Genomic DNA, 26,693 nt, shown 5'->3' with positions numbered 1-26,693 from the left:
CTGATGAAATCTTGTCCCTGGGACTTCCCTGGTGGCGCAGTGATTAAGAATCCACCTGCCAATGCAGGGGACACAGGTTCGAGCCCTGGTCTGGGAAGATCCCACATGCCACGGAGCAACAAAGCCCATGCACCACAACCACTGAGCCTGCGCTCTAGAGCCCGCGAGCCACAACTACTGAAGCCCATGAGCCTAGAGCCTGTGCTCCACAACAAAAAGAAACCACCACAATGAGAAGCCCGCGCACCACAATGAAGAGTAGTCCCCACTCTTTTTTTTTTTTTTTTTTTAATTAATTAATTTATTTATTTTTGGCTGTGTTGGGTCTTTCGTTTCTGTGCGAGGGCTTTCTCTAGTTGCGGCAAGCGGGGGCCACTCTTCATCGCGGTGCGCGGGCCTCTCACTATCGTGGCCTCTCTTGTTGCGGAGCACAGGCTCCAGACGCGCAGGCTCAGTAATTGTGGCTCACGGGCCTAGTTGCTCCGCGGCATGTGGGATCCTCCCAGACCAGGGCTCGAACCCGTGTCCCCTGCATTAGCAGACTGATTCTCAGCCACTGCGCCACCAGGGAAGCCCCGTAGTCCCCACTCTTGTAACTAGAGAAAGCCCGTGAGCAGCAACAAAGACCCAATGCAACGATAGATAGATAGATAGATAGATAGATAGATAGATAGATAGATAGATAGATAGATAGATAGATAGATAGATAGATAGATAGATAGATTAGATAGATAGATAGATAGATAGATAGATAGATAGATAGAAAGATAGATAGACAGAGAAAAATAAATCTTGTCCCCATCTGCTCCAACCCAACTTCCACGGTGATACAAACCAGAAAAATGTGTAAGCACTATAAAGCAAAGCTTTATTGTATTCTTCAGTGACTGAACTTAAGAATATAGAGAATATGTTTAAAATGTATATTAAATTTAAAATGGTATGTCTAAGTATCCATTGCATTGTGAATACTGCAGATGTTTTTCAAGTGAGAAAATTCTGCCAGTAAAGTTACTCCATAAAGCAAAATCACTTTTTAAAAATAATATTAAAAATATTAAAAAATGAGTGAAATTCCAACATACATCTTTATTGTTTCACTGTCCTATTTGTTAAAGGAAAATAGCCAAAGGTCAATAAAGAAAAAGATTTGAGCAAATATTTTAACAAAGATACACAGATAGCAAATGAACATCTGAAAAAACGCTCATCATGAATCCTTACAGAAACTCAAAACAAAAAGTGATGTAACTCTAAAAACTCAGTTAAAAGGCTAAAATTAACACGACTGATAAACCAAGTATTCAGTAGAATATGGAAGAAATGGAATTCTCATACATTGCTGGTAAGATGCAAAAGGTCCAATCATTTTAGATCACAATATGTTAGTTTCTTCAAAAGTAAAACAGTTGTGGGACTTCCCTGGTGGTCCAGTGGTTAAGAAACTGCCTTCCAATGTAGGGGACAGGGGATTGATCCCTGGTCGGGGAACTAACATCCCACATGCCGCAGGGCTACTAACCCCACAGGCAGCAACGAAGAGCCCACTTACCACAACAAAAACCCAACGCAGCCAAAAAAAAAAAAAAAAACAGAAGTAAAACAGTTGTGACTCATGTATTACATTCTAAGTTACTGACAAAAGATAAAAGAAACATACATATTCTTCATATATTCATATAAAGAACACAATTTTTATACCAGCCTTATTTTCAGAAGTCAAAATCTAGAAACAAGCCAAATGCCCATAAAGAGAATGGATAAACTAACCGTCGCATATCGAAAAATATTACTCAGCCAAAAACAAAACAAAAACCAAAAGCACTATATACCACTGATGAATCTCAAAGTAATTATGATACATAAAGGAAAACAAAAAAAATATGGTAAACAACATATGATTCCAATAATATAAATTCAAGAAAATGCAAGGTATCTACTGTAAGGAAAGTAAATCAATGGTTACTTGGAGAGGTGAGAAAGGCAAGGAGATTATAATAGGAATGAGGTAAATATACCATGACAGATATGGTCACTATTAGGACTATGATGATGGTCTCAGAGGTTCACACCTATGTCAAAACTTATCAAATTGTACACTTTAAATATATTCGTATTAGCACATGTAAATTATACCTTAGTAAAGCTTTAAAAAATAGCTCAAGATTTAAAGATTTCTATGTCCCAGTCCTTTCAGAAAATAGGTTTGGCAACCTTATATTGACTCCACCATTTCTCTCCTTATGCCCTGGGGGGTTGGGGCGGCAGTCAGTCTTGCCTCAGTGGCAGCAAATATGGTGAGCAATAAAGAACATTTCCACCTGAAGTCAAACAGGAATGCTGTCTGGGTCACAAGACCCACATCTGTGGACTAGATCCCCTTTTTTCTCTTTCTTCCTGCCCGTGCAGTAATGGCCTTGAGGTGAATATTATACAGGCTAAAGGAATCCACAAAACCTTTCAATTATTTTTATTTTCTCTGATGACTTCAGCTATACAAGATAAACATGCCTGGAGGTTCTGAGATTTGTGTACAAACTGATTCTCCACAGTCATTTTTACATTGACACACTAGTAGGCTGCAGCCTTCTCCTCTCCCTAGTAAACCAGTTTCTGTACCAATTATGGTTTCCCCTGGACCCAATGGTCTTAGAACCAGTGACACTAGGCCAATAAATTGTGGCCATCAGGGAATATGGCTCTCTGTAGACCTGGGGAAGATAATCCCTCAACAGTGCTGAAATGCTGTGACCTCTCCTTTGAGGAAGGGAAAAAATTCATTCTGCTTTCAAAGCTCTTGAGATTCTCACAGCTGCCGCTTCTCAGGGACATCTCAGAGACTCCTAAAACACAAAGCCTCCAGGCTTCAAATGAAAACCAGAAATCCCTGCAGTCTTTCCTAGGAGGCAGTGGGCAGCAATGCAAATTTGGTCAAAACTGGCAAGCTACTGTCTGCCATCAAACCGTCCCTCCTCAGACACAGAAATTTTGAGACCCTTAAAAATTGTTCTCCCCTTTATGCTTACAGAGTACAAACCTGTGTATAAACTACCTGCACAGTAAACAGAACTTCCAAGATTAAAGAGGACGTAAGGAGCTTGTAAGGCCTTGATTATTTTACAAGCCAAAGCAATCTGCAGCAGGCAGTTACCCAGTTCATGATTTGGGAGCTGGAAAAACTTACTACTGTCACGTGAGACCAACACATCCCTGTGTTGTCATTCTCTGCAAGCTGCCAGCTGAACTTTTGGTATCTTCTGGGCCAACACTGACCAGGTCCATGTCCAAGATAAGTCAGGGAGGAGTGAAAGCTGAAGCCATAAAGGTTCAGGTGACTCCTAACTTGGCCAATACATGGGAAGACAGAGGTCAGCTTCCCTGAGCACACTGGGTTGGTGACTGATGCACACTGTGAACCTGCCAGGTGGTGGAGGTGAAATGGCCTTGACCCCAGAGATGGAAGTGACATAAATCTGGGAAGAGCCCTGGACAGGTTAGAGAGTGCAACATAGTCACACACTTCCCACATAACTGAAACTTATGGGGAAATCTCCCCACTGTGCATGCTCAAATGTCTGAGAGTTAACTCAAGACATATGGCTCCTCAGTTTCCTCTGGTACCCTTACACTGAACAAGAAAACTGCACATCCCCAGTACAACTAAGGCCTTTCTCTAGTGTGAACTCTCTGATGTTGAGAAAGGGTAGATTTTCGCATAAAAAATTTCCCACATTCTCTACACTCATAAGGCCTTTCTCCAGTGTGACCTCTCCGGTGTTGACTAAATTGGGAACTATCCCTAAAGGATTTTCCACACTCACTGCACACATAAGGCCTTTCTCCCGTGTGAACTCTCTGGTGGTAACGGAGTTTAGAGCTAGAGATAAAGGATTTCCCACACTCACTGCACTCATAAGGCCTATCTCCTGTGTGAACTCTCTGGTGATAACGAAGGGTGGAACTGGAGGTAAAAGATTTCCCACATTTGCTGCACTCATAAGGCCTTTTGCCTGCATGAACTCTCTGATGATAAGAGAGGGTGGCACTACTAGTAAAAGATTTCCCACACTCACTGCACACATAAGGTCTTTCTCCTGTGTGAACTCTCTGGTGTCGAATCAGTATGGAGCTATTGGTAAAAGATTTCCCACACTCATTGCACTGATAAGGCTTTTCTCCCCTGTGAACTCTCTGATGATAACCAAGGCCAGAGATAGAGGTAAAAGACTTCCCACATGCACTACACTCATAAGACCGTTCTCTATTATGAATTTTCTGGTGTGTTGAGAGGGAAGATTTTTGGCTAAAAGATTTCCCACATTCACCACACTCATAAGGTCTTTCTCCAGTGTGAGCTCTCCGGTGTTTATTGAATTGTGATCTATCCTTAAAGGATTTCCCACATTCACTGCACTCATAAGGCCTTTCTCCAGTGTGCACTCTGTGATGATAACGGAGGCTGGCACTAAAAGTAAAAGATTTCCCACATTCACTGCATTCATAAGGCCTTTCTCCTGTATGAACTCTCTGATGATAACGGAGGGTAGAACTAGAGGTAAAAGATTTTCCACATTCGCTGCATTCATAAGGCCTCTTTCCTGCATGAACTCTCTGATGGTAACAAAGGGTGGAGCTGGAGGTAAAGGATTTCCCACATTCACTGCACACGTAAGGCTTTTCTCCCGTGTGAACTCTCTGGTGTTGAATGAGTGTCCACCTATTGTTAAAAGATTTCCCACATTCACTACAGTTGTAAGGCCTTTCTCCTGTGTGAACTCTCTGGTGTAAAAGGAGGTTATTCCTTCGGATAAAGGATTTCCCACATTCACTACACTCATAAGGCCTTTCTCCAGAATGAACTCTCTGATGATATTGGAGGTCAGACCTAGAGATAAAAGATTTCCCACATTCACTGCACTCATAAGGCCTTTCTCCTGTGTGAATTCTCTGATGATAACGGAGGGCAGAGCTAGTGGTAAAAGACTTCCCACATTCATCACACCCATAAGGCCTTTCCCCAAGGTGACCTCGTTCATGATACTGGAGGGTGGAGCTACAAGAAAAAGATTTCCCACATTTATTGCACACATACGGCTTTTCTCCTGTGTGAATTCTCCGGTGTCGAATGAGTGTCCACCTATTGTTAAAAGATTTCCCACATTCACTGCACTCATAGGGTCTTTCTCCAGTGTGTACTCTGTGATGATAACGAAGGCTGGAGCTAAAGGTAAAAGATTTCCCACATTCACTACACTCATATGGCCTTTCTCCTGAGTGCACTCTTAGGTGTATAATTAGGTTATTTTTTCGGGTAAACGACTTCCCACATTCACTACACTCATAAGGTCTTTCTCCAGTGTGAACTCTGTGATGATAACGGAGAGCAGTACGAGTGATAAAAGATTTCCCACATTCACTGCACTCATGAGGCCTTTCTCCAGAATGAACTCTCTGATGGTAACGGAGGTCAGAACTAGAGATAAAAGATTTCCCACAATCACTGCACACATAAGGTCGTTCTCCTGTGTGAGATCTCTGATGATAACTGAGTGCAGACATAGAAGTAAAAGATTTCACACAGTCACTACACTTATAAGGCCTTTCTCCAGTTTGAAATCTCCTATGTGGAATGAACACTGAGCTATGGCTAAAAGATTTCGAACATTCACTGCACACATAACTGTTTTCTCCACTGCGCCATGGATGGGGATAAATGAGGACAGCTTTGTGGCTTAAGGATTTCCCACATTTGCTGCACTTGTACTGCCTTGCCCCAGTATGAATTCTTCGATGTTGATAGAGGGTTAAGCTTTGCCTAAAAGATTTTCCACATTCACCACATACATGAAGCTTTTTTCCAATGTGGATTCTCTGGTGCAGAACAAATGAGGATTTGTACTTGAATGCTTTCCCACATTCACTGCACACAAAACACTGTCTTCCACTGTGGACACCATGGTCCTGAACAAGTGTGTGTTTGGGGCTGAGGGCTTTCTTGCATTCTCCCCAGGTGTGACGGCTTTTCCTGCCTTGTGAAGTTGACCCGCACTGGGTGATTGTGTTTGGCTTCTCCACAGTATGAGTGGCCTGTTGCTGTAGATGTCCCACGACGGTTGGGAAGTCCTTTTCAAACTCCCCAGAGCACAATGGCTTCTGTGACACATGGAATCTGCAGCTCTTCACAAACGAGGCCTCATCCACACTGCTTCTGAGGGTTTTCTTTTCCATGTGCTGCTCCTGGTGCTGCTGAAAGTTTGCACTAAAATAAAATCGTTTTGCACATGCTCCACACCTCAAAAGTTTCTGCCTGTGTTGTGTTTCCTGGCATTCAGCCAAGTGGAAAACGTTTCTCAAGACTGGACCACACATCTCACAGGGGTGTGTCTTCTGGGAAGACAAAGCTGCCTTGGGAGTCCTAGCCTGTGACACTCCTAGGGAAGCGATCTGTTCAAAAGGTGCCTCTGCATCCTCTGCTCCACAGCAGCAACCTGAACAGAAAGAAATGCTGGTCAAGTACATGTCGACTATAGGGAAGGGTCAAGTTCATCACAGATGTGCATCTGTCTCATCTAGGTATTAGTCTATGAGATGCTTTTCAAGACACAGAAGTTGGAATTCAGTTGAAAGAACAGCCGACTGTTTTGCATTACTGAGCCTCAAGATCACAGAATAGTGGAGACCTCACCAGGGGAAGGAAACAAAAGACAGGGCGTGACACAAGGAAGAGAGGCAGGGTCTACAACTCATTTCTCTCCCAACGGCTTCTTACAGGATTTTTCTGCTGCTGATGTGAGACTGGGTAGAAACGTGCATCTAAGCCCATTAAAATCCCACAGCAACGTATTAGCTGCTATTCAAAATCAATTTAGGGAAATGTGAACATATCACAGCACAACCAATGTTGGTGAGTACTACAGAAACAGTGGTGAGAGAAATGGGAGAGATGTGGAGTCCAGAGAGGTGGAAATTATCCCTGGGCTGGAAGTCACAGTAGGAATCACAAGTAGTACAACTGACAAGTCAGCCAAGTGTTAACAGTGGAAAAGGAAAGATAGAAGTAAGGTATGACCACTGGAAATGGCACCTAAACCCTGGTTTAACAAAGACAGATTCCTGGTATGATCTGAACACAGCCTGATGTCATACTCTCCTTAGCTGCCATTCACCAGGACCAGGCCCCCTCTGAGCCCACCATGCCATGACTGGAGTCATATCCATCCTGGCACATCTGTAAGCCCTAGTTAAGCAACTACATGGTACATGCAAGATACAAATCCTAAGGTAAAAACAGGACAGATGAATGACTTCTACTGTCACAGAGCAACTCAGCACGTAACAGACCCAGAAAACCGATCTAGAAGTGATGTCAGCATAACAGCAGAGGACACCAGCTTTCACCACCAACAAAAAACAGACAGCTAACTGCAAACGAAATTGGCCCTTGGAGGACTCAGAAATCCAATTAAGACACTGCAGCAACACAATGGAAATTGAAAAGTAGAATAACCACACAAAAAAGATCACTGGGGGGGGGGGGGGGCTTCCCTGGTGGCGCAGTGGTTAAGAATCCGCTTGCCAATGCAGGGGACCTGGGTTCAAGCCCTGGTCCAGGAAGATCCCACATGCCGTGGAGCAACTAAGCCTGTGCGCCATAACTACTAAGCCTGAGCTCTAGAGCCTGTGAGCCACAACTACTGAGCCCAAGTGCCACAATTACTGAAGCCCACGCACCTAGAGCCGGTGCTCCACAAGAGAAGCCACTGCAATGAGAAGCCCACACACTGCAACGAAGAGTAGCGCTGCTCGACACAACTAAAGAAAGCCCACATGCAGCAACAAAGACCCAACGCAGCCAAAAATAAATACATAAATAAATTTAAAAAAAAAAAAAAAGGATCACTGGGGACATCAGCTTAACAGACACATGGAGATGGATAGGAAATAAGATGAATGGTGGGAACTATGTGTATCAGCCAAATGGTGGCTGCCATCACATTCCCCAATGCCCTGCTCTGCAAAGGACCCCAGTAGCCTTTGCTTCAGAGAACCTCACCAGGCCCCGATATAGCTGCAGATCCCACCATCTGCAAGGCAGAGAAGGGCAAGTGTTTATAGGTGTGGAAACCAGCTGCCTGCTCTGCAGAGGGTACTGGCAGCTCGGGGGACCTGCAAGAGAATAATATGCCGAATCACCCCTGTTCCCCCAAAAGTAGCTACTGCTCTATTTCAAAACCATGGCTGCCACCCCCATAAATCCTGCATGCACCCTAAACCCCAGAGCCCCAACTGTGCCATGGATACCCATATTCCATAACCTGACTCCACAGCTGTCACCTGAATGCCCGTCTCAGGCACCAGATTCATGGCCACTATGGGTGAGCTAGTTCCTCAGACCCCAGACACTTCTGTGTGCACCCATACTCCAGTCAAGGCTCCATCACTGCTCAGTGTGTGACTGCATCTCACAAAGCAAAGCCAACACTGCTGCAGGCTGTTCAGTGTCTGGGACCCTAGAACTGCTACTGCTCTGCATTTATTCACACCCTAGAATCCAGATCTATATCTGCTCCACAGTGCCCACACATCAGACACCAATGCCATCACCACCATGAAGCACCACCCCCTACCAAGAGCCGGACTTACCATCAAGAGGGAACCCCTCAGTCAAAACATTTCCCTTGGGAGAAAGAGATCAGGTGATCCCCAGCAGTCTTCTCTACTACTGTGGATACCCACAACTTTAGCTATTGAGGACCCCTGCAGTCTTTGCTGACACTGATCTCAGTTGACAGAGCTGGATAGACTCTAAGCCCCTGGGCCTTGCTGTAGTCGGAACAGCAACTACCCATCAAGCTGGCATACTAATACCCACAAAAAGGTGAAGATCTTCCCCACCAAAACCTTACGTAAAGTCTGAAAGAAATGACTGCTCCATGAAATGTATTAACATCAAAGCAAGGCTACATGAAACACACACAAAATAATCAAGGAAACATGACACACCCCAAAGGAACATAATAAGTTATCAGTTGCCCCAAAGAAAGGAAGATCTATAAGCTGTCAGACAAGAAATACACAATAATTGTTTTTTTTTTGCTTTTTTTTTTTTTTGCCACGTCATGAAACATGCGGGATCTTAGTTCCCTGACCAGGGATCGAACCCATGCCCCCAGCAGTGGAAGCACAGAATCTTAACCACTGGACCACCAGGGAAGTCCCTCACAATAATTGTTTTAATGAAGCTCAGTGAGCTACTAGAAAACACAGACAGACAATCCAACAAAATAAGGAAAACAATATGCAAACAAAATAAGGTTTCAAACAGAGAGACAGAAAATATGAAAAAGAACCAAACAGAAATTATGGTGAAGAGTATGATGAACAAAACGAAAAACACAGTAGGGCATCAATAGCTAACTTGATCAATCAAAACAATGAATATGAAACTGAAGGTAAGTCTTTGAAATTATCCAAAGGAGAAAAAAGACAAAACAACTAAAAAGAGTAAAAAAAAAAAAAAAAGTCTACATGAATTACGGGACATTCTGAAACAAAACAATATTTGCATAATGTGAGCCCTAGAAGGAGTAGAGAGAGGAAGGGGCAGAAAATTTATTTAAAGAAATAATGGATGAAAACTTTCCAAATCTGGGAAAAGTGGACATTCAGGTACATGATGCTCAGAAGTCCCCAAACACATTCAATCCACAGAGGACTTCACCAAGACACATTAATATAAAACTCAAAAAGTAATGATAAAGAGAATTTTAAAAGCTGCAAGAAAAAAGAAAACCCTCATAAAAGGGAACCCCCATAAAGTGGTTTTCTTAGCTGAAACACTGCATACCATGAGAGTGAGATGATATGTCCTAAATGCTGGGGTGGGGGGAAAAAATTGCAAACCAAGAATACTTAACCAGCAATACTATTCTTCAGTAATAAGGAAGAAAGACTTTCTCAGACAAACAGAAACTGAGGAAGTTCATCACCACTTGATGTACCTGACCAGAAATGCGAAAGACTATAGAATTCTTCCAGGTGAAATAAAAGTATGCTAACTAGGGACTTCCCTGGTGGTCCAGTGGCTAAGACTCTGTGCTCCCAATGCAGGGGGCCCAGGCTCAATCCCTGGGCAGGAAACTAGATCCCGCATAGTGCAACAAAGATAGAAGATCCTGCATGTTGCAACTAAGACCCAGCACAGCCAAAAAAAAAAAAAAAAAAAGTATGCTAACTACTAACATGAAATCATATGAAAATATAAAACACACGGGTAAAGAAAAGTATATAGTCAAATTCAGAATACTCTAATACTGTAAAACTGTGTTAATCACTCAACTCAACTACAAAGAATAAAAAACAAGAGTATTAAAAACAACTATACCCACAATAACTTGTTGCTTACCCAATTCACAGTATAAAAACATGTAAACTGTGACATCAAAAACATAAAATGCATGTGTGGGGGAAGTATAACAGTAGATTTTTTGTATGAGATTGAAGTTACATTGTTATCAGCATAAAATAGAATGCTATAAGTTGTTTTATATAAGCCTTATGGTAACCACAAAGCAAAAACCTATAGTAGACACAAAAGACAAGGAGAAAGGAATAAAAGTATATTACCACAGGGACTTCCCTGGTGGTGCAGTGGTTAAGAATCCACCTGCCAATGCAGGGAACATGGGTTTGAGCCCTGGTCTGGGAAGATCCCACATGCCACAGAGCAACTAAGCCCGTGTGCCACAACTGCTGACCCTGCGCTCTAGAGCCCATGATCCACAACTACTGAGCCCACGTGCCACAACTACTGAAGCCCACGCGCCTAGAGCCTGAGCTCCTCAACAAAAGAAGCCACCGCAGTGAGAAGCCTGCACACCACCAACGAAGAGTAGCCCCTGTTCACCACAACTAGTGAAAAGCCCATGCCCAGCAACAAAGACCCAATGCAGCCAAAAATAAATAAATTTTAAAAAAAAGGAGTTGGTACTTAAAAAAAAAAAAGTATATTACCACAGAAAATCATCAAGTCACAAAGGAAGACAGCAAGAGAAGAAAAAAGAAACTACAAAACAGCCATACAATAATAGGATGGCAACAGTAGGTCCTAAAAATATTCTCCAATCAAATGACACACAGTGACTGAACAGGAAAAAAACAAACAAACAAAACCTCAACTATATGCTGCCTACAATAGAGTAACTTCAGCCTTAAGGACACACACAGGCTGAAGGTGAAGGAATTGAAAGAGATATTCCATACAAATGGAAATCAAAAGAGAACAGAGTAAGCTATACTTAAGTGAGACAAATAGCCTTTAAATCAAAAACTATCACAAGAGGGACTTCCCTGGTGGTGCAGTGGTTAAGAATCCGCCTGCCAATGCAGGGGACATGGGTTCAAGCCCTGGTCTGGGAAAATCCCACATGCCGTGGAGCAACTAAGCCTGGGCACTACAACTACTGAGCCTGCACTTTACGGTGAGCCACAACTACTGAGCCCGCGTGCCACAATTACTGAAGCCCACGTACCTAGAGCCCGTGCTCTGCAACAAGAGAAGCCACTGCAATGAGAAGCCCGCACAACGCAATGAAGAGTAGACCCTGCTCACCGCTACTAGAGAAAGCCCACGCACAGCAACAAAGACCCAATGCAGCCAAAAATAAATTAATTTTTAAAAAAGAAAAAAAGACCACTCTTAAAAAAAAAAAACTATCACAAGAGACAAAGTTCATTACGTAATGATAAAGAAGTTGATTTACCAGGAGGATGTAACAATTATAACTATATATATACGTACCATACATTAAAAATTAAGCAAATATGACCAGATCTGAAGGCAGAAATTTTTTTTTTTTTTGGCCGCGCTGCACGGCATGCAGGATCCTAGTTCCCCAACCAGGGATCAAACCTGTGCCCCCTGCAGTAGAAGCACAGAGTCTTAACCACTGGACTGCCAGGGAAGTCCCAGCAAAAGAATATTAACACATTTTTGACTAGAGATGCATTAATACATCTTTTGTTACTCAAACGTTATTGACTGGAGACGTAACAATACGTTTTTAGAGAGTGACACAATTAACATCACCGTGCAAAGTTGTTAGACCTTAAAATTGATCAAGGGTTCATTATACAACTTATGATTATCATTATCTTTCACATTTTGCTCCATTAGGTTTTTGTTCCAACCTTGTGTACATTAAAAATGCAAGTTTATTACCATAAAATTTTCAAAAATGATGCATCGCAAAATTGAGTGAAAAAGAATTTTATGCAGATGCTTTCTCTGACTGTCTGAGCGACATATATACTAGTGTCTCAGAAGATGACAGTTCTTCAGAATATAGTTCTGATTCAGACAATGTGAATATTAGACCAACAAAAAGACAAAAAACCTTAGTGATTGACTCTGCTGTGGAAAGTGAAAATGAAACTCAAGAATGCTCTTTTGCTTCTACGTAAGAGTGGATTGAAGACAACATTTCACAAAAATTAGAAGACTTTACAGGTGTGTCAGGTGTAACTACTGAATGTAATAACCCGCAAAGTGTTAGTGAAATAACAGAATTAATTTTTGGTAACGATTTTTTCGAGTTGGTCACTTCTCAAACTTATATCACCAACAGAATGAAAAATCATATAAAAAGTATGATAAGGCTTTAAAATGGACTAAGGTAACCAACAGTGACATGAAGAAGCCTCTTGGATTAATAATTTTGATGAGACAAATAAGAAAGTCACAGTGGAAAGAATATTGGTCGACTGATCCCTTACTTGAAACACCTATCTTTCCAAAGATTAGGACGAGAAGATTCAAACAAATAATGACATTTCTTCACTTTAACGATAACTCGGAAACTCCACTCCCTGCAGACAGAATTTCAAAAATTAAACCTCTTTTGGCTTATTTTCTACCAAAATCTCAATCGACCTATACACCCAAACAAGAGCTATCACTTGATGAGGCAATGATAAAGTGGAGAGGACGACTCAGATTCAAAACCTATAATCCTGGAAAATTTACAAAATATGGAATTTTGGTCAGGATGCTTAATGGAAGTGAAACTGGATATATATGCAACCGTGAGATTTACATGGGTGAAGGAAAGAAACTGCAAGAAACAATATTGTTGGTCCTACAACCTTGGTTCACGGCACCATATTTACCAAGACAATTATTACAACAGCCTGTCCACATCTGTAATGTTGTTGAAAAATAAAACCAGAGTTTGTAGGACTATAAGAGAGAATCATGGTCTACCAAACCAATTAAAGGAGAAATCTAAAAATCTACAGAGGGTAGAAATGACATTCTTACAGAAGAGAGAAGTGATTCTTCTTATATGGAAAGACAAGAGGCTAGTCTGCATGGTGACAACTATTCATGACACCTCCATAGCATCTACAGGAAAGGAAGACAGAAAGACTGGCCATCAGATAGCTAAGCCCACTAGTATGTTATAGTATAATAAATATATGAAAGGAGTCGATCGATCCGATCAATATCTGGCAAACTTCAATATCCTCTGGAAAACTCGAAAATGGTATAAGAAAGTGGGTTTCTAGTTGAGTAAATGCGGTTTATTCAATGTATTTAAAATTTATTTCAGCCTTAATGCACAGAATAAAATGACTTACAAGCAATTTTTTAAATAAATTTATTCATCTATTTATTTATTTTTGGCTGCGTTGGGTCTTTGTTGCTACATGCAGGCTTTCTCTAGTGGCAAGCAGGAGCTACTCTTTGTTGTGGTGCGCGGCCTTCTCACTGAGGTGGCTTCTCTTGTTGTGGAGCACGGGCTCTAGGCACGAGGGCTTCAGTGGTTGTGGCACGCTGGCTCAGTAGTTGTGGTTCACGGGCTTAGTTGCTCCACTGCATGTGGGATCTTCCTGGACCAGGGAGTGAACCCATGTCCCCTGCATTTGCAGGTAGATTCTTAACCACTGCACCACCAGGGAAGTCCCATAAGCAATTTTTGTCAGCAGTAGCTAGAGAATGGGTAACTGGCCATTCCGGTGAATGCAGTGGTAGTCCCACACCTGATTCTTCTCGTGGCATTTCTAAAAAAGGCCCCCAAGAGACTTCCCTGGTGGTCCAGTGGGTTAGACTCCACACTCCCAATGCAGGGGGCCCGGGTTCGATCCCTGGTTGGGGAACTAGATCCCACATTCATGCCTCAACTACGAGTCTGCATGTCACAACTAAGAAGTCCACCGTACTGCAATAAGAAGCCCGTGTGCCACAACTAAAAGATCCCGCATGCAGCAACTAAGACCCAGCACAGACAAAATAAATAAAATAATAAATAAATATTTTAAAAATAAACAAATAAAAAAATAAAAGAGCCTCCCCGCAAAGATCCACCTTGTTGACTACCAGGTAAAATAAAAGAACATATTCTAGAGGAAATAATACCCACAGGGCTAAAAAAAAAAAAAAAAAAAAGCCTCCAGAAAGTATAGAGTCTGCTCTTTCAGGGGAAAGCACAGTGAAACACAGTGTATTTGTAATAGATGTTCTGTTCCCCTGCACAGAGGTTCCTGCTATACTGTCTATCACACTCTAACAAAGTATTAGAATGCTTTAGTAAGACATGTACAAAGTTTCAAATAAATACATTAAGTGCAAAAAAAGTTGTTTATATTTACTCAAACCAACAAATTGCTGGCCACAGGCATTAGTTTCTGAAAAAATCCCCTGGTCAGTAATGTGCTAATAGGGAACTTAAATATCCCCCTTTCAACACAGGTGGATATCCAGATAGAAAGTAAGGGTATCTTTGAATTGGGCAACACTTTAGTCCAAATGAATGTAACGAATGTATACAGAACATTCCATTCTATTATAGCAGAATACACACTCTTCTCAAGTGCATATAGAATATTCTCTAGGATAGATTATATGCTCTATGTCAAACAAGTCTTAACAAACTTCAGAAGACTCAAACCGTATCAAGCAACTTTTCCTAACACAATGGATAACACTAGAAACCAGCAACAGTCAGATATGTGAACATTAAACAATATGCTCTTGGCCAATCAATCTGTCAAAGGAAAAAATCAACAGGAAAATCAAACGTACCTTGAGAAAAACAAAAATAGAAACAAAACATATGGAATGTGCAAAAGCAGTTTTAAGAGAAAAGTTTAGAGCACTAAATGCCAGCATTAAGAAAAAAATCAAGTTTAGAGCAATAAATGCCAGCATTAAGAGCAAAAAATGTCAGCATTAAATAAACAACCAAACTTTACATCTCCAGGAACTAGAAAAAGAACAAATTAAGGCCAAAGTTAGCAGAACAAAGGAAAAAATAAAGATCAGAGCAGAGGGGAATTCCCTGGCAGTCCAGTGGTTAGGATTCCGTGCTTCCACTGCAGGGGGCGCAGGTTCGTTCACTAGTTGGGGAACTAACATCCCTGCATGCCACATGGCACAGCCAAAAAAGAAAAAGAAAAAAAAGAAAAAAGAAAGATCAGAGCAGAAATAAATGAAATACAAACTATAAAAACAATAAAAAAGATTAACAATACTAAGACCTGGTTTTGTTTAAAGATAAATATAACTGACAAACCTTTCTCTAGACTTCTGAGAGGGAAGACTCAAATAAATTAACAGAGAAATAAAAGAGAAACAAAGGATCATAAAAGACTACTATGAACTGTTATACACCAACAAATTAGATAACCTAAAAGAAACAGATATATTTCTAGAAACATACAACCTACCAAACCTGAATCATAAAGAAATAGAAAATTTGAATAGACCAATAACAAGTAAGGAAATTGAACAGTAAGCAAAAATCTTCCAACAAAAATAGGCCATGACCAGATAGATTTCATTGGTGAAATTTATATTTTAATATGTAAAACATTGATATATAAAGTACTCTACAACTCAACAGGAAAAGAACAATCTGATTAAAAAGTGAACATTTTAGTGAGGTGGATGGAGTTAGAGTCTGTCATACAGAGTGAAGTAAGTCACAAAGAGAAAAACAAATACAGTATGCTAACACATATATATGGAATCTAAGGGAAAATAAAGGTCATGAAGAACCTAGTGGCAAGACGGGAATAAAGACACAGACCTACTAGAGAATGGACTTGAGGATGGGGGAGGGGGAGGGGTAAGATGTGACAGGGTGAGAGAGTGGCACAGACATATATACACTACCAAATGTAAAATAGATAGCTAGTGGGAAGCAGCCGCATAGCACAGGGAGATCAGCTCGGTGCTTTGTGACCACGTAGAGGGGTGGGATAGGGAGAGTGGGAGGGAGGGAGATGCAAGAGGGAAGAGATATAGGAACATATGTATATGTATAACTGATTCACTTTGTTATAAAGCAGAAACTAACACACCATTGTAAAGCAATTATACTCCAATAAAGATGTTTAAAAAAAAAAAGTGAACATTTTATCAAAGATAAAATGGCTGAATAGACATTTTATCAAAGATCTACAAATGGCTAACAGGTATACGAAAAAATGTTCCTCTTCACTAATCATCTCACTAATCATCAGGAAAATGCAAATCAAAACCACAATGAGGTAACACCTCACATCTGATAAGTCAGTTACTATCAAAAAGAGCAGAGGAAAAAGAAAAAGAGCAGAGATAACAAATATTGGTGAGGGCATAGATATAAGGGAACCCTTCTTTGTCCACTGTGGTTGGAATTTTTAAAAAATAAATAAGGGCAAAATCATAGAAACAGAGAGTAAAATACCAGGAACTGGGGAATATGGGAAACAGGGAGATGTTAGTCAAAAGGTACAAATGTTCAGCTAAGATTAATAAGTTCTGCAGATGTAATGTATGGCATGGTGACTATAGTTGACAATCATGTTGTATACTTGAACTTAAAGTAGATCTTAAGCATTCTTACCAAAACACTAACAACAATAATAACAACAACAATGTAACTTTATGAGGTGATAGATGTTTAATTAACTTCAACGTGGCAATTATTTCACAATGTATAGATATACCAAGTCATCACTTGTACACATCAATATATACAATTTTCGAGCTTCCCTGGTGGCACAGTGGTTAAGAATCCACCTGCCAATGCAGGGGACACAGGTTCGAGCCCTGGTCCAGGAAGAGCCCACATGCCGCGGAGCAACTAAGCCCGCGAGCCACAACTACTGAGCCTGCGCTCTAGAGCCCACGAGCCACAACTACTGAGCCTGCGTGCCACAACTACTGAAGCCCGCATGCCTAGAGCCTGTGCTCCGCAACAAGAGAAGCCACCTCAATGAGAAGTCCGCACACCACAACAAAGAGTAGCCCCCACTTGCCGCAACTAAAGAAAGAACGCGCAGAGCAACAACGACCCAATGCAACTAAAAATAAATTAATAAATAAATAAATTTATTAAACAAAACAAAACAAAAAAACAACACTACAGAGACTTCCCTGGTGGTCCAGTGGGTAAGACTCCACGCTCCCAATGCAAGGGGCCCAGGTTCAATCCCCCGGGGAACTAGATTCCCCATGCAGGCGACAACTAAGAGTACGCATGCTGCAACTAAGAAGTCTGCATGCCACAACTAAGAGTCTGCATGCTGCAACTAAAGATCCTGCATGCCACATTGAAGACCCAGTGCAGCCAAAATAAATAAATAAAATAAATAATTTTTTAAAAAAAACTTTGGATAAACATATATTTTAAAAATAAATAAATAAACACTACAAACCTTGCAGTAGGACACTGAAAAGTAGCTCATGGTTCAGGTAAGTAATGACCATGACAATGCCTGCATGCTTGGCACAGGCAGGCACAAAGAAATGTTAGGTAAATGAAGGGATCAAGGGAGTTCCCTGGCGGTCCAGTGGTCAGGACTTGGTGCTTTCACTGCCGTGGCCCTGGTTCAATCTCTGGTCAGTGAACTAAGATCCCTCAAGCCATGCAGCTCAGCCAAGGGAAAAAATATATATATAAAATTAAATTAAGTTAAAATAAAAATAAATAAATAAAAGAAGGGATCAAATCTCGGACACAGAGGTGAAAAGGATCTAGACACACTGACCCAGACAGAGAGAAGGAAGTAAGGTAGACTCCATTAAGCTCACTGCAATACTACTGGCTTGGAATCCTTTTCCTAACAGCGTTCAGTACAGCAGGTATCGGGGTTGATATTGCAGGAGAAAGAAGAGGGCAGTGCAAACAACCCAGTCCTAGCTACCACAGCAACTACACAGAAAGCTTGGGAAGCAAGTAGTGCCCACAGTTCACATGTAGAAGAACAGAGCACCCCCTGGGCAAAGGGAGGGTGAGGTGGGATAGAGCCTAGTCCAGGACACTGGGAAGGCTGTGAGTCTTACCCAGTGAGGATATAAGTGCAAAGTTCTCCAGCATCACATCGAGGTACAGGCGTCTCTGAGTCTCATTAAGGAGTCTCCATTCCTCCCAGGAGAAGTACAAAGCAATGTCCTCAAAGGTCACACTGCACTTCTATGAGAAAGACAGAATGAGCTATGAACATTCTCTAAGATCCCATAATCCATCTCATCACACATCTATCTCACCCTCATCCTCTTCCAGAGCTCTCCACCGAACAGGAATTTCAGCCCTAAGTGCCACTGATGCCCACCTATCCCTCAGGGTCTCTTTATTCACTGTGTTCAGCCCTCAACAACACTGGACAGGACAGCACAGAGATGTCATCCAAGCTCTGGTCCTGGCCTGTAGGGTCCCATCCATCCTGTCAATTCCTCTGGGGTCTCTAGGTTGTGACTCACAGACACAACCAAACTTGGGTTCAAGCTTCAACCTTCAGTCCCCAATAACAGGGCCGTGGTGACATGAGCTAGCACTTCCTCTTAGTCAGCCCATCATTCTGTAGACTGTACCTCTCTCACATCTTCAGTCCCCACAGTTGCACTCCCACAACTATGCACGTGGGGAAAACTGCTTTGAAGGCCTCCTTCATACCTTTATTGATCCTTGCTTCAATTTTAACCACCCAGAAGCACATGTGATTACAGATGCCCATGACCCACTTCCACTTTTGTGCTGCACTCCCTGTCCTCTCAGCGGCCACAACTGTCCTCTCTCCCTCAACCTTCCTTGGAATCCTGGCCCTGATGGTGTCCGTTCCAGGCACAGTGATTCTCACAAATGACCATATTTGCCCCAGACCTACCCACCATCAAGATCAAACACACCACACCCCACCAAACCTCACCACAAAATTCTGGTGAACCTATACATTAGTGAACTCGCAGGAGCCCTAGCCTCATCATCTTGTTTCAATTACTCCAATGCCTCCACAGCCATCTCATGTCCACTCATCTCACAAAAGCTTTAGTCGCCTGTCAAACCATTCTCTTCAATTCAGTTACCCATTCTCTTCCATATGGTTACCATGTTCACTTCTATCCTTCACCTGCATTTGTGTGCTCAGCAACCCTGATCAGGTGTGGAGCAGGGAAACCACTCATCATGCACCCTCCTCTTTCAGACCAGCGAACAGCATTGCCAGGATGACCTGCATTCCCCCACCTAAATGGGATCCACAGCTCCTCCCTGCTCCACACAACAGCCACCTTCCTCCCCAGATTTCCAGACACCCAACTGCTGCCTCTACTGCTTTCTCAGAAACATCTCAGACTCTTGACAGGGCCAAAACAAAACATCTGATATTCCCAAGTAAAATTAACCTACCATAACTTCCCCATCCCAGTTGATGGAGCTTTCATCCCATTAGCTCCTAAAACCGGAAACACTGGGGTCATCCCTGACTCTTCCCTTTCTCTCCCTCACCTTCAACATCCAAAAATCTACTTGACTCTTCTTAAAACATGGATGGAAAGTCCAACTTCTTTCCCACCTCTGTGGCCACCACCCTGGTCCAACACTCATCTGGATTATAGTAAATGCCTCCTTGGCGGCTCCCTGCCTTTTATATTACTCATACAGTCTGCTCTCTTCTTTGCAGCCAATGGAACCCACTAAGACCTGCATAAGAACCAACCCCTTCCTCTTATCCAAACCTCTCATTATCTCCATAACAGATGTCCAAATTCTTGACAGCCACATTACAGACCTGATTCTTGACACTCAGCTCTTTGTTCCTAATAAAATGGAAACTGACTGTACCCTGTCTCCAGCATAGTCATACCTCCAAACATTTGCACACGTCAGTATCTGGTCCTGTCACAACCTTTCACACGTGTTTATATTGGCTGATAGCAATAGCAATACCTCCGTGTAACCCTTGGCCTGCACTCAAGACTGGGCTTGAGGTATCCCCAGGGTCCCCACGAGCTGGGAAAAGAGCAAGGAAGATGGTAAAGACACCACAATCCCAGACACCATTTGGGTGGTGTCAGGGCCAGTGAGTGATTGGGACATCCATCCTCTCCTTCCATGTATAGGTTTCCTAAGTGCTTTTCATCCTTCAGAACCTGCGGAGAGGGGTAGGCAACCAGGGCTGGGCTCCAGATGAGGTCAGGCCTCCCCTGTATCCCCGTCCAGCCCTGGATCCCGGTGACCTCCAGCTAAGTGACTAGCTTCTGCGCCTCAGTCTTCAATGCTGCTTCTTACTAGCGCCTTGTGCCTCACTGTCTTTTTACCCCCATTCTAGTTTGTTCTCTCTTTAATCAGTTTTTGGATAACTTTTGAAACCCTAATACAGACTGTATTCCTCTTCTGTACACTACCCTCCATGGCATCCAGGTCCCTCAGAATGAACAACCTCTCTGCCAGCCAGTCCAGGGGTCACGCTACCACACACTTCCCTGCAGACATCAGACGGATCCCAGGTTTCCCAATATTCCCGGCTCAATCCGACCTCCAAGCCTTTGCACCTGCCGGTCCCTCCGCCTGTCACCCTCTCTCACGCGGCCATCACACTGTCTGTCAAAAACAGACCCACCCACGAACGCCCCACCATCCCGGACACCGCGGCCTGGGCTACGGGCACGTGAGCAGGCGCCCCGCACTCGGGGCTTTAGTGTCTGGTGGGGTGAGGACGGTGAGGGCCCGGAGGATGAGCGTTTACCTGAGGCGGGTTCCTCAGCGCCGCCGCCGCCGCCGCCATCAGAGCCTGGGGGCAGAGCGGGGCCGGTAGCGGCGGGAGAGGCGGGTGGACGCGGGCACGGCCGTCCCTCTCCCGGGCCTGGCGCGGGGCACCCCCGGCGGCGTCGCCGAACTTCAGACCGGCCTCTATGCAGCGGGGACAGCGACTCCTCTTGGACCTTCTCAACCCTGTCACCTAAGTCCTGGCCCACCGCTCCGGAGCGACAACAGATACGAAAGCAGTAAAAATGGCCACCACGAGGAGGACGCCGGAAGTCCTGCCCCGATGAGATGCGCACGCACGGAAATGCCTTTATCCTGACCTTTCATTGGCTCAACTCGGCGCACTACCTTCCGGGTAATGTAGTTCCTAGCGTTCTAGAGCTCCTTCCCCCCACCACCAGCCCCGCCCCCCCCCCCGAAAGGTGTTCTCCATCTTGACCACCAGACAGTGGTCCAAGCGGTACTCTGTGGAGTACTTGAGAGTGGTCATCCTACCTAGACGGAGGGAGGGGCTTTACTCGCTGTGAACTGCAGGAGAAAGACGTAGTTTCATACTCCGTGAAGGTCAGCCTGCTACCAGGGAATAAAATTGAGATGCTCCCAAATCTACTTATCTAAATGGCTATATAATTCCACAGAGTAATTCAGACATAAAATAATCCACCCATAGTTGGAGACATTGTGCTATTCTTCTTGAAATACGTGTAGCCCGAGGCATTAGTAAGTTTTGTAAATTCTATTATGATTGGCTGGGAACAAAGGAAAAGACTGTACAGGGACATGACTGAGAAGAAAGAAGATGGGTGTTTGGCCACCCTGAAACAAACAGGATCTCTGCCTCTGGTTCCCACAGAAAACTCTGCCTTGCCTTTATAGTTAGCAATTATGTCCTACCCATTGAGGAACACTTTTTTATTTATTTATTTGGTTGCACTGGGTCTTAGTTGCAGCAAGCAGTCTTCTTAGTTGCGGCTCACCGGCTCTTTAGTTTCAGCATGTGGGCTCCTTAGTTGTGACATGAGAACTCTTAGTTGCAGCATGCATGTGGGATCTAGTTCCCTGACCAGGGATTGAACCCAGGTCCCCTGCATTGGGAGCGTGGAGTCTTAACCACTGCGCCACCAGGGAAGTCCCATTGAGGAACACTTTTATCCATATAATATTTCTTACTGTATATCCTGAGATATACTCAACTCCATTTAGTAAACTGACATCTATCTCAGATGGAGACCAACGTAACTAATGCTGTTTTGGCTGAGGTCAGTGACTGCAACTTTCAGAGTCACAGCGTGTCTCTGTTACCGAACCAGGTTCGTTTGCCCCACATTCAGAAAGTAAAAGGCTGAGACGCTGAGGTTTGCAGCAGAAAAAGGGTTTATTCGTGTGGCATCAAAGGGAGGAGTCAGGACAACTAGTCTTAGATCCACCTCCCTAACAGGAGGGTGTTGGGATATTTATGGCCTAGAGGAGGAGGGTGGTCTCAGGCCTCGGGAATGTAGGCAAGAAAAAAGTGAAGAAATCTGTGTTCTGCACAGGCATATCTGAGCTATATTCTTCTTCATGGGAAGCATATTCAGAAAATGGTGGCATTAGCATGATCTAAGGTGGACACTCACACAGGCCCAGTTGAATGGTTGGTGGTCTTGACCAGTTTGAACTGGACAAGACTAACTGCATGTTCCTGAACAACAATTTAAGGAACTGTTACCATAGCGACCCATACCTCAGAGATGTTATCTATAAGGTTTTGTGATATATTGTCTAAGCTAGGTGAAGCTTGGAGGGTATGTAATTTGCAAAAACAATTAAAGCAAGTTTACTCAGTGAAGGCAGGTTACAGGATATTATTTATAAAGCCAGTTAGAGTTTCAGGGAACTAATTGATAACTGCCCTTGGTTTCATCTGCTAAGGGAACATCTGAACCCCATGATCTCATGTTGTTGCTGGTAAGTGATTATCATTCTCCAGTGATTGCAGGTACAGCTCTGCAAGGGGAATTGAGATTATCTCAGAAAACAGTTTGAAATGCAAATATCAGGAAATTAGAAATAGTATTGAAGCATTTGTTCAAAGATAATGAAAGAAATAGCTCTGGGTAAATATCATGGGATTTTTTTTTAATTAATTAATTATTTATTTATTTTTGGCTGTGTTGGGTCTTCGTTTCTGTGCGAGGGCTTTTTCTAGTTGCAGCAAGCGGGGGCCACTCTTCATCGCGGTGCGCGGGCCTCTCATTATCGCGGCCTTTCTTGTTGCGGAGCACAGGCTCCAGACGCGCAGGCTCAGTAGTTGTGGCGCACGGGCTTCGTTGCTCCGCGGCATGTGGGATCTTCCCAGACCAGGGCTCGAACCAGTGTCACCTGCATTAGCAGGCAGATTCTCAACCACTGCGCCACCAGGGAAGCCCTCATGGGATTTTTTTTTTAAAATAAATTTATTTATTTATTTATTTATTTTTGGCTGTGTTGGGTCTTCGTTGCTGTGCGTGGGCTTTCTCCAGTTGTGATGAGTGGGTGGGGCTACTCTTCATTGTGGTGCGCGGGCTTCTCATTGTGGTGGCTTCTCTTGTTGCGGAGCATGGGCTCTAGGTGCACGGGCTTCAGTAGTTGTGACACACAGCCTCAGTAGTTGTGGCTCACGGGCTCTAGAGCGCAGGCTCAGTAGTTGTGGCGCACCAGCTTAGTTGCTCCACGGCATGTGGGATCTTCCCGGACCAGGGCTCGAACCCGTGTCCCCTGCATTGGCAGGTGGATTCTTAACCACTGCGCTACCAAGGAAGTCGGGATTTTTTTTTTATAAATTTATTTATTTATTTATTTATTTGGCTGCGTTGGATCTTCGTTGCTGTGCACGGGCTTTTCTGTAGTTGCAGCAAGTGTCGCTGCGGTGCATGGGCTTCTCATTTGCAGTGGCTTCTCTTGTTGTGGAGCATGGGCTGAAGGCGTGCGGTCTTCAGCAGTTGTGGCACACGGGCTCAGTAGTTGTGGCTCATGGGCTCTAGAGCGCCGGCTCAGTAGTTGTGGTGCACAGGCTTAGTTGCTCTGCAACATGTGGGATCTTCCCCAACCAGGGCTTGAACCCGTGCCCCCTGCATTGGCAGGTGGATTCTTAACCACTGTGCCACCAGGGAGGTCCTGCACATATGTAATTTTAAAAGGGATGAATAAATGAGTTATGTAATGTGGGTAATTCAAGATTACATTAACACCTTGAAAGAGGCTCACAGAAGAGAAGAAGCACAGATCATGAGAAGCACAGGTTACTGTCGTGGTCCGAACGCAGGTTGGAAAAGAATTTCCAGACACAAGGCAGAATGTAAAGAGGATAGAATTTATTAGAGGGAATGGTTGCTGCCAGAACAGTGGGCCGACTTCAGAGTAGTCTGGGAGAGCCGACCCCAAACACGTGCTATTAGTCAGTTTTTATAGCCAGAGAAAAAAGGAATGGTCCAAGGTGAAAATTTCGTTTTCTGATTGGTCGAGGCACATATACCTTCCTTCTGTAGGGTGGGAGTGGGACAGGGCAGATGCCTTTCCTTATTTGGAACGAGAGAGGAACAGGTCCCATCGCCCAGGTGGGCTCAGGAATTTCGTAACCATCGCAACATGGCGGGGAGAGTGACAAGAGCCCGGTAGTGTATGTGACGCTGAAACTTTTTCAGGTAGGGTTGTCCTTTGTCCTTGACCATTGTCTTTGGAGCACCACGGTCACAACCTGGACTTTCAATTGGTGTCTGAAGTCGGGTTGCGGGGGGGGGGGGGGCGTCCTACGAGGGTCAGTCTTGTAGGACTGAGCCCTTAACCTTGGAATCTGATGCTATCTCAGGGTAGACAGCATCAGAATTAAGTTAAATTGCAGGACACCCAGCTAGTGTCGGAGAATTGGTTGCTATTGTGTGCAAATCCACCCCTCCCCCATACACATTGGAAATTGGGGCAGAACCTTCAGGTGGTAAGCAGAGAACCTTGAGTTCTAAATTGTAAAAGAATGAAGTTGAGCCCATGACTGTGCTGGAAATTTGGCTACTGAGAAGTTCTTGTTTTTACAAAGTGTATTTTTTTTTTCACTCATGAGAAGCTTAAGGAGAATTAAACTTGGAGGGAAAGAAATAATCAAATGAAAGTAGAAAGAGGTGAAAGTGTGGAGGGAAGCTACCACTTTGTGCTGTTTCATTATTTCAAAAACATGTACTAAACATCTCACCAGCTTCAGAGACAGGTCTAGATGTGTGTTATATATCAGTGAAGAAAGAAATGTGTCCTCATGTAGTGTCCTTCAAAAGCCTTTACTGAGGAGTGTAACCAATAAGTCACAAAGAAAATGCTACATATTATAGTAAATTATAAGGTGACAGGTAGAAATGAAAAAAAAAAAAAAGAGCAGCACCAAGGAATAACAAGAATGTGGAGTCAGGAGGATTTCAGTAGGAAACAGAGGGTTGTTCTCATAAGGAGATGATATTTGAGCACACAATTAAAGGAGGGGAGGAAGGGAATTCCCTGGCGGTCCAGTGGTTAGGACTCTGCACTCTCACTGCCGAGAGCGCGGGTTCAATAATCCTTGGTTGGGGAACTAAGATCCCACAAGCCGTGCAGCTCAGCCAAAAAAATAAATAAATAAATAAGGATCCACCGAGAAGAAACAGTCAGTACAATGTCCTAGTCCCAAGGTCCAGAAATTGGATGTGATTGTTGTCTGACATTAGTTTTTTTTTAATATTTTTTTTGATGTGGATCATTTTTTTAAAGTCCTTATTGAATTTGTTACAATATTGCTTCTGTTTTATGTTTTTGGGTTTTTGGCCACGAGGCATGTGGGATTTTAGTTCCCCAACCAGGGATCGAACCCGCACCCCCTGCATTGGAAGGCGAAGTCTCAACCATTGGACCGCCAGGGAAGTCCCTGTTTGACATTGTTAGTGATATACTTTGGTGAATTTTAATAATTCATACGAAATTTGCCTACTGTGTGCACAGTTCCATAAATACATCCATATGTCTCTACTGCAGACCTCCTTTCAACAATCTTCTCAACTTTTCCTTCCTTACCAGGGCAGATCATTGGCTGCTATCCTGGAATCTATATATATGGTCACCTTTGAATAACGATTCTTCCACACAAAATGGATGGCCAAATCATAGCATAACCCATTGGAAAAACGTTTCTACTCCATTATCTTTCAGGGACACCCTGAATGTGGCTGTGATGCGGCCACTGTCGATTTTACGTGCACCCATAAAGCAAAATGAGCCAAGCAGAACCCCAGCTCAAGCTTTCTCCTCTTCCCTCTGGCTGTGCAGAGCGCCCAGACAGCCACGGAAGTGAGTTGTTACCATGTTGGTGGGGTCTCAACTACCTATTCATGCAGCCTAGTTGTGTTCTCTAGAACTGATCTGGCTCAATCCTGGCTGTACATTTCTACCTTATAATGGAATACAGCAGTGTCCATAGACTTCATGACTTGGTTGGTCCAATCAGGGTCCTTAGACTTCATGACTTGGTTGGTCCAATAGACCAACGACCCTCATAGTGGGTCGTTCTGGATGCATGGATATCTGATGCCCCATACTCAAGTGTTCTGTTCTTATTCTAGCACAGTGACCCATCAGGAGCTGTTTCAAAATGATGTATAAATCTGTCCTGCAGATGGTATGGACTTC

At 43.4% G+C, this 26,693-nt stretch overlaps 1 protein-coding gene across 1 annotated transcript; it reads right to left on the bottom strand.

Annotated features, from left to right (window-relative positions):
• Positions 1-1,508: 1,508 nt before the first annotated feature.
• On the bottom strand, positions 1,509-21,225 carry LOC118885851 (zinc finger protein 256-like). Its single transcript, XM_036834998.1, has 3 exons — positions 21,013-21,225; positions 18,332-18,461; positions 1,509-6,488 (listed from the first exon to the last, which is right to left on the bottom strand). The coding sequence occupies exons 1-3, from the start codon at positions 21,049-21,051 to the stop codon at positions 3,661-3,663; spliced, it is 2,997 nt and encodes a 998-aa protein (XP_036690893.1). The 5' UTR covers positions 21,052-21,225; the 3' UTR covers positions 1,509-3,660.
• Positions 21,226-26,693: the final 5,468 nt, after the last annotated feature.

Source organism: Balaenoptera musculus, chromosome 19, assembly GCF_009873245.2.
Source record: "Balaenoptera musculus isolate JJ_BM4_2016_0621 chromosome 19, mBalMus1.pri.v3, whole genome shotgun sequence".
Lineage (NCBI taxonomy): Eukaryota > Metazoa > Chordata > Mammalia > Artiodactyla > Balaenopteridae > Balaenoptera > Balaenoptera musculus.
The sequence above is the reverse complement of the archived record's forward strand: the minus strand, read 5'-3'. Positions and strand labels throughout refer to the sequence as shown.